The sequence below is a fragment of the Aotus nancymaae genome, unplaced genomic scaffold, assembly GCF_030222135.1.
Source record: "Aotus nancymaae isolate 86718 unplaced genomic scaffold, 86718_ANA_hifiasm-v0.15.2.pri h1tg000006l, whole genome shotgun sequence".
Taxonomy (NCBI): domain Eukaryota; kingdom Metazoa; phylum Chordata; class Mammalia; order Primates; family Aotidae; genus Aotus; species Aotus nancymaae.
In genome coordinates this window covers 66,838,073-66,849,868 of record NW_026988417.1, presented here as the reverse complement: position 1 = coordinate 66,849,868, position 11,796 = coordinate 66,838,073, and the positions used below count along the sequence as shown (strand labels likewise).

The following is an 11,796-nucleotide window of genomic DNA, read 5'->3' as shown; positions in this document are numbered from 1 at the left end:
CAAAAGAACAAGGAAAAGAAAATTAACAAATCTCAAATTGAAAAAGAAGAATCTTAAAAAGAAAGTCGTGTGACTAATGGTGTTCCAGTCTTGGTTGGTGTCTTTTCGCATAGACCAACTACCTACAGTCTGGATGGACTAGAGAATAGAGATCAGCATCAGTCAAATCCCGTGGTTAAAGCGTTAACTAGAATGTCCATTCATTTCTCAAGAAGTGTGGCAGAGAGCAAAGGAGTGTACCTATCAGCTGTTCCTAAGAAAGAAAGTAAACACTCCCAACATGCACTGAGGCACAGGGAGTGACTCAGGTTTCTTACACTTCCCTGCTGTGGAGAAAAGGAGAAGTAATTAACAGCTCCTTGGGCTCTAGGATTGCCGACCACGTAGTGGGCACTGCAGGCTCCCAGCTGAGCCGTGCTCTGGGAGGAGACAGGCGCCGCCCCTCCGCCCGCACGGGCCTAGGACCTCCCCTACAGGTGAGTGACTCGTGAAGTCCCAGCACCAGCAGAGACAGGACACCGCTTTCCTTCAACCAGAGTTCCTGACCCAGCCGGGAACAAACCGCGGAGCAAGTTCAGCCCAACAACGATGGTGAAAAGACTCTTCCTGCTCACAGTGTGAATAACAGGTGAAAAACGGGGGTAGGGGAAAGAACTTTCTAATCCACTCCCTGGGGTCAGGTTGAGGGCAAGTTATTAGAAAGCAGAATCCATAGGCAGCAAAGTTGAGTCTATGTATGTATCCCGCACATCACTTTTCCTTTTGATTTTCTCAGACTATGCTTTCCTAACCAAGGTAAGCTTGTAGGGTGGGAGGGGGAGAGGGGAGAGAAGGATGGGAAAGGGTGCAGAGAAGGGCTTGGAGGTAAATGTGACCACAGAACCCCTCCTCCCTTTAGTTCAATCAGTCCTTTACCTGTAATTCTCCCTGGCGCTTACCCATACAAAGATACTAGACTCCTGGATGACACCCCCCTCCCTTCCTCTGAGTATTCTTATGGTTAGAATATTGTGTTGAATCATCACACTGGGAAGATCTTAAATGAGGGTTCAGCTAAACTTTCATTTGTTTCTGCAAAGTGACAGAAAGCATCCCCTTCCCCAAAAAATCAACAACTGAATTTTCAATGTAAGCTCTCACCAAACAATGAAAGAATAATCATAAATAATTAAACGGGAGTCCATGAGTTAAGGATATGAATTCTGAAGCAGGAGGGTGATAGGTTCAAAGCTTGGCTTTGTCACTTATCGGTTTGCCCCTTTGCAAGTTTCTTAGCCTAAGCCTCAAAAGTTTGTCTATACAAACATCATGGAAGGATCTGCCACATAGGGCTTTCTTTGATGGGAACTGAACCCTTAGCAAGTGTTCTGTAAATGGTACCTCCTGTTAGCATTAAGAATAAGCTGCTCTGCCAAAGGTGCCATTATCAGGGAGGGCTAGCTGAACTGGGGAGACCAGACAGTCTGTATTAGGATGCTAGAATTGAACTGCTTCCCAGAGAGTGGGTCCGGGCCAGGCGAGCAGGTGACAGGTGGGCTAGGATCACCTCTCTGAGTAGCAACGAAATGACGTGGCTTCTTTCCATTTTTCGGATAGAGTATGTGGTGGCAAATTCAGACATATTTGCTACTCGATTACTTTGCTTTTGAAAAACTCACATTTATATTAATCTGTTATTTCTGAAAAGAAAATAGAATTTTAGAGTAAGAGAGTTACACAGAATCTCATATTGTGGAATTCATGCCATTTGAGTTTTATAAAGGAGACTGTTTTGGAATAACGTTCATCAGTTTAGACCGTATAATCCATGCCCTTATATTTCAGCACTTACTGAATTGTTTGTATTGAAGTGATGTCTTTCATTTGTGTTGATGGACAAGAAACATGAAGAAATGATACTTGTGTTTTGTCAGTCTCTACCTCTTAAGCTTGAATTACAGGAAGGTGGCTTTATTTTATAAAGTTTTACTTAAAGGGCACTTTTGTCAATGCTGTTAGATATTAATGTTGCTAATTTTCTTGAGGGCAACAACTTAGTATCTATGACTAGTTATTTCCATTGATGTCATTTTTATCTTGTTATTTTATTAAATAAAACAACCAAATCATTTGCAATATACCCTAACTTAATATCATCAGTGTTTTAATGGATTCTTTTTTCAAATTGCAGGGTTGAAATTCTCCAGTGTGCTTATAATTAGATATTGACTGGAGAATTGTGGATAGAATTCTAAAGCCAACCTAACTGAAGTTTGCTACCTTATAAAACTTACAAAAGAATCAAATTGATTTAGAATAAGTTAGAGTTCAATATTCAATAAACATTTTTCAAAGACGAAATATACTTTTATGCTGAATTTACATGTTGTTATATATCCTTTAACCAAGTTATTTGCCTTTATATTTATTAATAGACATATGTCTAAATGAAAAATAGTAGCCTCAATTGAGATATATTTACTTAACCATATTTGAAATTCATTTGAGATTAATCTGTTTAACCACATAATTGGGTGTAAGTCTTCCTAGTTAAAATCTGTTTAGATAGATTTAGATATAAACCTTATATCTATAAACTTTTTCTACTATTTCTAATGTGCATAACATTTTATTATAAACTATTAAATGTTTTGGTCAATCAGAGAGAGAAAGAGAGAAGAGAGTGACAGAGAGAGACTCAGTAATGATAAAAAAATTAACTTTTCCAGTTATATTCATAATGTAATATGTATGTAACATGTATTTTAGGCATGCAATTAAAGTTCTATACCTGACTCTTGTTTTAATTTTCTAAAATAAGAAGCATCCTATACTTTTAATTAAAATAGAAACCTGATGCTAACCATCCGTTTGCTTATACAGATTCATTTATTACAATGTAGATGGGGGATTCACAGTTGCTAGTGATAGGCTTCATATAAAAGCTTAGATTTTTAAAATATTTAGTATAGGCCATTTGAAACTACAACCTCTGAGAAAGGAATTCTGAATATTCTCCCTTTACACTAAAGTTATTCTGTTGCAAAAATTAATTTATATCTTTAAAATGATCAGTTATAGTGATTTCCTCACTTTCACAACGTAATCTCAACTACCAAACTTAACTAATACCACTGCTTCTAGGAGTTGTCCTATTTAAGTAACAAGGGTGTTATCTTAATAGCATAGATGGTTAAAGGAAAAACTCATCATCTCCCAGAGCCTAATAAAGGAGCTCAAGAGTAGAGAGTGTCAATTCTTTTGCAGCCAGTAGACAAACAGGAAAAATGAATCGTGATCTTTGTGAAGTCAACCTTAGAATTTATCCTGGGAAGCTCAGGTGAAGCTCCACCACACCAGTAATTCCAGAAGATGCTGCTGGCAGACTAAACAGCAACTCCCAGACCCAGTGGTAGCAAGATGCTTTAAGTGCCTTAATACATATTTGCTTCTCCTACTGTTTCTGCTTTCTTTAACTCCCTGAGGGCACCTTGAGCAGAATAAAATGCATGACATTGGTACCATGTAAATTTGCAACAGAATAATAAAGGTTTGACATTTCCAATTATATTCCACTTGAACTGAGGATAGTGGCATGCTCACATAGAAGGGTGTTTGATTCATATACTGTTTAGTCCTCTCTTAGATTCAAGGATTATAATACATTATTTCTATCTCAAAACCAACAATTGTGGACTGCAACCAATATCACTTAATTAAGTGATAGTTTGTATACGCCAACTTTTACTTTTACTGTCTCTGCAAATAAAGCACATTTTAAGAAAAAATATGAAGCCAAATGTTTCCCAGAAACCATCACTCTGTTAACTTTTCCTTTTTTTAGAGAACTAGATACTGGAGGGAATTATAGATGCTTTGTCTCATTTTCTTTAAGTGATGTAATTGCATATGACTCTGCTCTTCTCTACTCCAAAGTTCCAGGTCATAACTTTGAGAAAACAGCTTTGTTTTGGAGATGAGTACATAATTGTAACTTTCTAATGCTTCTTCAAGCTGAAACAATATTTTATTAAAAAGACTCTCCATGTGTACAGTCCTTAATATAGTCTTACCTCATAATTGAAATACACACTTGCTATTCTAGGGTGATACTTTCTGTTCTAAGTAGCTTTTATTGGGGATGTGGGTGAGAGAGATGTAATATATATTCCTTGTATATGACTTAGAAAGTACATACAAAATAAAGAATAATCATCATCACTCATAATCTCTTAGCTTTTAATTTTATTAATATTATAATATACCTCTCTGTATGTTGGATGTATTCAATATTTTGTGTATGTTTTATCTATATGCCTGCATATATTCACTCACTTGAGAAGAAACAAAAATGAAATAGCAATAATTCTGTTCTAAAGGATCTAGTAATCAAATTAACTAAAATAAAATATGGTTAGAGAGAGAAAGAAGTAATTAGAGAGCTACAGAAAATTTCCTGTGACAGTTCAGAAGCAAGAGAAATTGTCTTTGGCTGGGAAATACAGGGAAGTTAGCACCTGTATATATTATATATTATATATTACATATACTGTGTATTTGTAATATATATACACACACATACACAAAGCATCTATAATTCCATCCAGTATCTAGGTCTCTAAAAAAAGGAAATGTATATATATACAGTGTGTGTGTATATATACATATACACTGTATATATACATATACACTGTATATATACACACACTGTATATATAGCACACTGTATATATACATATATATACAGATGCTAACTAACTACAGGGAAGTTATATATATATGTATATATGTGTGTATGTATATGTATATATGTTACATATAATATATAATTGTATATATAATATATAAAATTGTGTTATATATAATATATATGTAATATTTACAAAGATATATAATTATCTTTGTAAAATCATGAGTATTGTGACATTTTGTGCACCTTATGGCTCAGAAATAAAAGGCTACAGATATAGATACAGGCTATATTTTCTGTGCCTAGCACGGTAGCAGGTGCAGAGAAGGAACTCATGAAATATTTGTTGAATATACAAACGAGTGAACCAAATTTTCCACTTTTAGACACATAACCATTTAATTAACCCATGCTTGGGTAACAGGAAATTACTTTAAATGACTGACCCGTTTGATTTAATTTGTACTAGAATTTACTTCCTGTCCTCTGGCCTCATTCTGGTCACAAGGTAACTGGTAAGTCCTGGCAAGCCCTCATCTAGGCAGGAATGCAGAGCAGGGGGTGGTGAACCACGGATGCTTCCGATGATCTCAGGTCTCAGCATTGCTGGAACGCTGATGCTTTCCAACACTGCCTCCTCAGGCTCTAGATCTCATTGACCTGCTCTGACCAATTCTACCTCTCCTAGTACTTCCAGTGCTGTTTATTTCTCCAGGACTTAATTGCTGACCTATCTAATTCCCTGTCTCTCCAGCTCCATTGTTTCTGGACAAAATGAAAAAGCAAATAATGAAACTTATTATTATTAAATAAGTGATCTTATTTTACACACAATCTAAGTCAATAATCTCCGGCCTAAGGGTCTACATAGATTTGTAACAACCATCTTCCTCCTCAAGTTGTAGTGTATTACATTCTACCAAAATAACTGTGAGCATCCCAAGTAAGACCACCAGGCTTCTAGACCTGTAATTTTTTCTTTCTTCATAAATTCTCTCCCTCTTTGCTATTCATGACTTCTCTGTTATTCTCCTCTTAAGTCTTTGAGAAAAGCTGCTCAGATGCTTACATCTACCAAGTCTTTATAATTCAGAAGATTTTTACAAGAGCCCTAGCAGGTTTTAATTTGCTATGAATCATGGTAAATGGGAATGAGAAAATGAGGATGAGAGACTATTTGAATTCATAGATCTATGCCTCACTTCAATGTGTTTGTTTTGTTCTTTATTTTTTCCTTTTTTGTTTTTGTTATTGTTGTTGTTGCTGCTGCTGTTTTGAGACAGTCTCACTCTATTGCTCATGCTGGAGCGCAGCGGCGCAATCTCGGCTCACCGCAACCTCTGTTTCCGGGTTTAAGCGAGTAGCATTCCTCAGCCTCCCAAGTAGCTGGGATTACAAGTATGTGCCACCACACCCAGCTAACTTTTGTATTTCACTTCACTATTAATACTAACAATGGGACTTTTACCAAATCATGTTCTTACCTTTCAGATATTTAAACTGTTTGAATATTTTATTTAGCTAATTTTTAGATCAGACATGATCAATATGATTTCTTACTCAAATATTATACGCTGCCTATGAATGAAAATTGTATCCTGTTTTTATTTTCTTACATTAAATTCTATTCAACTGTCTTCCTTCCTAAACTCAGAGAATAATGTAAGAGCCTTGCAAATCATTTCATCACATCTTCTGAAGTCTTCTGAAGCTGGCTATGAGTTACTTCAGCATAGATTACAAGTTTGCCACTATAATTACATTGCAATTATTTGCCCTCTTTAATGATATCTTTGGTTATTTCTTATGAATGCAAATAAAGAGTGAGCAAGTTGGAAAGCCACTGCAATGACTTTGCAGTCCATCGGTGCCAATTTTCACTTTGTGATTATAAGAAGCTACTATCAGTGGTTCTTCACTTCCAAATATCCCCAGTTTCTGGTGAGGGGAGCAAGCTGTCTGGTTCTTAGATGGCCTTCTTGTTATGCTCTCACATGGTGGAAGGGTCTGGGCAGCTCTCTGGAGTCTCTTTTATAAAGGCACTAATCACATTCATGAAGTCTCCACCATCATGACCTAATCACCTCCTAAAGTCCCCAGCTCTTAATACTATTGCATTGAGGATTAAGCTTCAACATGTAAGTTTTGTGGGGACACAAACATTCAGACCATAACAGGGGGAAGCCATTTAGGAGGCCGATGCAATAATTCAGGAAAAAGATGATGGTGGCTTTGCTTAGGGTTGTAGCAGTGGAAAGCAAAGATTTCAAATTTGGATTGTGTTAGTGGTACAGTGAATAGGACTTTTGGATTGAACGCTTATGGCGAAAGAGGGAAAAAATGAGACAAAGTATTAGTTTTGATGCCTAGATGGCAAAGAATTCTGGAGAATGAAATTCTAGAGCATGGGGGAAAGTCAGTGGTTCTGTTTCAGCCATGTAGATATTGAGATGCCTGGGACACATCTAAGTAGAGATTAGGTAGGTGGTGACATGCATCAGAGGTTCAGCAGAGATGCTGGGCTGGAGATGGGTTAGATTACCTAGAAGAATGAATAGGTAGAGAAGAAAGGATGGCTGAGAATGGACTACTCAAACAAGCCAGGATGTAGTGCTCATATAAAGGAGGAGTCAGCAACGGAGACTAGTGTTGAGGCCTGTGAGATAGCAGGAAATTAGAGCAAGGTGATTGTTATCCGTGGTTTGTCTCAAAAGCATCAAGAGGAAAGTGTTTTAAAAGGGAGGAAAATCAATCTCGTCAAATGTTGCTAAGAGGTAGAGAAATGAGGAGAGAAAGTGAACTATTTGGCAAGGTATAGGCTCTTGGAACATGGGTGGAGAGGTGGAGGTAGGGCTAAATTAAAGGAATATATGGCAAATAACCCAGATCCGTGAGGAAGAAGGAAGTGTTTGGGCCCCAATGTCATTACTGGGGGAGCTCAGTAGGGGATGTTAATAACCCTTTTGGTGGGTTATTAGAATGACAAAATCCAGGGGCAAAACTCAACTTTTAGAAGCTGGAGTAACCTGTGTTACATGTATAACCAAATAGCCCAGACCAAGTTCTGTGAATGAGTAACTGGGATTCAGGATTTGTTGGGCTCATGGAGCATGTTGTGTGTGTGTCCCCAGGGCAGCATAAAATATCCACGTGGCTTCTGACCTGTAGAGTTACTTTGCCTGGTGACTAAGCTTCTGTGTCTCTGGCATGAGTCCTCCAGGTGTCCTGCATAAGACAGACTTCTGCCAATGATGTGCTATCACAGGATGCCATTTCCAACTAGAGAAGCAACATTCTTTGAGCAAGAAGATAGCAATAGAAAAGGAAGTAAGGTATAAATCAATAATGACAATACAAGGTAGAAAGCAGAATGATGACAACAGTGTGAATTCAAAGGCCATGGGGTGACTTAAAGATGTCCCACTGGGGACTAAAAGGGACCAGACAGACATCTGAATCTGCAGTGAAGAGGGCCCTCTGCTGCCAGGGGAATACGTGAGAAGAGACTCAATGGCATGGAATTTCATTAGATTACAAGGCCTGATGTGAAGGAATGTTTCAATTTGGAGCTTGGAGAGGTAGGTTTGGGTGGAATTGAAGAAAGCCTGAAAGTCAGGTTAAGGGACTTGGGTTGTATTTATTAAGAAAGATACCAGGGTGGTTTGTGACCAAAAAGGTGATGTGATGATCAGAATGGTAAAAGCATAAAATGAGACTCCAGTCAAGCATTCAGCCTGAAGGCTGTAACAAAGTGTCTAGTGAGTTTAACAACATTCTACAAGGAAAAAGATGCATCAGGTATTTTTTAAGAACAGCAGGATAGCTTTCCTGGTTTTTTTCCTGGTATTCTGAAGAGTTAGGACATAAAATTTTCTAATTTTTATTCATCTTACCCAACCCAAACAACCTGATTTAAAAGGAAGAGGAAATCCACTCCCCACCACACACATCTTTTTATTTTTTAAAAAAGAAACTGAACTCTCTCTTGCCCATCTTTTTATTCTGGCCATATCTCCTAAAATCTTATAGGCTTGGAGCCATGATAACTGAATATTCAATTTCTGCAAAATGGAATGACCAGAAAATATTATACTTTACATCTCTGGTCACACCCTAATGCCATTTATATGAACATATAAAGGAGGAGATTATTCACGTCTGAAAACAGTTTCCAGAGCCTGAAGGAGACTTGAAGAATATTACATCATACCTAATCAACTCTTCAAGTCAGAGCTTGATTTTAGCTGCCTAGAATTACAGTTGTGTTCTGCTGACTGGGGCAAGGTTCAGCCAGTTTGGGTGAGTTTTCGCAATAGAAGGAATATGACCCCTTATACAGAGTTATACAAATCAATAGAGTCATATTTGTCTTGCTAGAAATATATCTGAAACAGACTTACCAAATTGCTCAATCCATACTCGTCTTGAGTTACTGCTTCTGTAGTTTTTCATTTACATAATACATTTTTCTGTATTTTTGCTCACGTATGACATACTACTTAAAAACTTTCTAAAATATTCTTATGTTGATACAACAAAACACTCAAATGAGAAACTAATTTATGAATGTATTATAGGGACAAATTATTAATATTATTCTCATGTTTAGGGTATCCTCAGACCATCTCAAAAAGGAGAGAAAGATGTCTACGATGGCTCACCAGTACCCCTCTTGGATCTTCATCAATGAGAGGACATTCATAACCAGGTAAACACACACCTTATATTATACGTTATCCTACTCACCAGTCATTTGTGGAATATACCATTCAAAGTTTTCTAAGCATGATACGTGATCAACAAGATCAATAATATGAATCATCAGTGTAGATACTGGATACGAAGTTGAAAAAATATGTTCCTAAAGACTGCCTAATTTACTCTCTCATGGAACAATCACTAATATTTTATTCAACAGTGGTTTAATTTTATTAAAAGTGACATTTCTGTTTTAATAGTTGGGATAGTATTGAAGAGCAGCATTAAGTGAAAGATCTAAGGCTTCTCATAAATGATAGTTCTAAAGAATTAACCCCAGAGCCCAAAACATTATATCCTGTCCTAACCTCTCCCTCCCTTGCTCCACATGACACTTTATTTTTACTGGTTCCCTCTTGACATTAGATTATGCAATATATGGCCAACATCCACAACTGTTTTCTAATACACAACAAACAGCATCTCATATTGCTTTGGGAGCAATAGAGTAGGGGCTTAAAAGCTACAAGAGTAAAGATGAAAACTGAAACTGGCCAAGCTATAGCAAAGGCTGGGGGCTGAGAGGAGATGAAATCGTGAAAAAACCAAATGGTACTGAAACATGACCCAAATCTTATGGGGGGTGGAAAAATGAATAAAGCCAAACAAATGATAGAGAGAAGGGGAAGTGAATGATCCAGGGTAGAGCAGTAGGAAAGTGAAGGCAACAAATATGTTCAAAGACTAAAATAAAACCACAGCTGGAAGCTAGGATGAACTATAAGCCGTGGGGAAAAGACATGGCCCAAAGGATAAAGGATTCAGATTCATTCCTCAAACACTTATTCATTGCTCACTGCGACCAGGTGTTCTTCTGGACCCTGAGCATTCAACAATGAACCAAACAAAACCCTTACTCTCATGGGGTTATATCGTAAAGTTGGATACAGTCAATATGTGAGATAAATGCTGAGGAAATGGAGTAAAGAGTGCTGGAGATAGAGAGTGGAAAAAGTTCTGATTTCATATAACCTAGTTCCTTCCTCAGTGAGGAGGAACCACTGGAGGAAAAGCCTGCAGAAAAGAAGAAAGCAAGCCATGCAGGTACCGCAGGTATTCCAGGGGCAAGGAGGAGAGCAACTCCATGGCCCTAAGGCAGATGCAAATTTGTAAGGGTCAGAGAGGATGGTGTGGGGAAACGGAAGTAGAAAGACAGTAGAAGATGAGGCCAAATGGAGTCAGAGCATGTAGGGTTTGATAGGCCATTATGAGGTTTGGTCTTTCCCATTAAATAAGATGAGAAGCTGTGGAAGGATATTGAGTGACAGTATCATCTGGCTGCTGTGTTAAGAACAGAGTGAAGAGGGGACAACAGTGGTAACAGAGAAGCTACCAAGGAGCTGACAGTCCATGGTGGAGATAAAGGTGGCTTGAACCAAGGTGTCAGCAGTAGAGGTAGAGAAACAATGATCAGATTCTGGATATATTTTGAAGACAGATACAATAGGATTTCCTGAAGGGTTAGACATAGGGTATGAAAGAGAGGGAATAACCAAGGTTAATTCTAAAGATTTTGATCTAGAAAAATGAGGTTAACATTTTCTGTAATCATGAGGAGAAACAGGAGCTGCAGGAGGAGCAGGTTTGCAGTTGAGGATCCAGAGCTCAGTCCTGGACACATTACGTTTGAGAGTGAATAAGAAGCATTTCTCAAAAATGGGGTCCATGGACCTCCTGCTTCTGAATCCGATGCCTGTTCACAGTATAGACCCTGGGCTTCACCCCAGAACTAATCATGTGATTCTGATGCATACTGAAGTCTGAGAACAAATGCTCAGAGTAGGAAAGGATTAAAGTTCTGAGAACTTCTGACCTAACATAAACAAAATTCCTGGAGCTGGGGGAAATCTCTGCCAGGCTGTCACCAGAAATTATAACAATGCCACTGACCAACTGTGATATCCAGCATACCACAAATCTGACAAACACCCCTACTCATTTATTCACTTGACAAGTAATTTTTTAGCTCCCTCTCTGTACTAGGCATGGTTGAAGGGAACAATACAAAAATTAGCGATTTATTGAGGTATTTTTATTTTCCTGAACAGAAATACATGAAAAGAATGGAAATTAACAGTAAAACAGAGTCTTCATAATCAAAATTTTGGTTTCAGCAAATTTCATGAGGATTACATATGATCAGTAAAATAAGAGGTCCTGATATTAATAATAGCATAGAAGGCAACATAACATTTGTATCCTGCTACTGGATGAGAATTCTCTGGGTTTAGAAACTTCCCTGTTCAAAGGGTATTGGCATAGGTTAGCTTTGAGCTCAAATGACTAAGCTTCTAGTTGCCGTTTTATTGCCTGGAGTCATCATTGCTTGCTACTTCACATAGTGTGCTGGGTGGAAAAAAAAAAAAAAG

At 37.8% G+C, this 11,796-nt stretch overlaps 1 protein-coding gene across 3 annotated transcripts in view; it reads left to right on the top strand.

Moving 5' to 3' along the window:
* The first annotated feature begins 312 nt into the window (after positions 1–312).
* Positions 313–11,796, top strand: part of RASSF6 (Ras association domain family member 6) — a 49,639-nt gene continuing 38,155 nt past the window's right edge. For 2 of the 3 annotated variants that reach the window (XM_064367853.1, XM_064367850.1), the window contains exons 1-2: positions 313–628; positions 9,279–9,377. In XM_064367853.1, coding sequence (XP_064223923.1) covers positions 9,313–9,377 — 65 coding nt within the window. In that variant the 5' untranslated portion in view covers positions 313–628; positions 9,279–9,312. The remainder of the gene's footprint in view (positions 629–9,278; positions 9,378–11,796) is intronic. The other variant, XM_012464400.2, reaches the window with a different exon arrangement.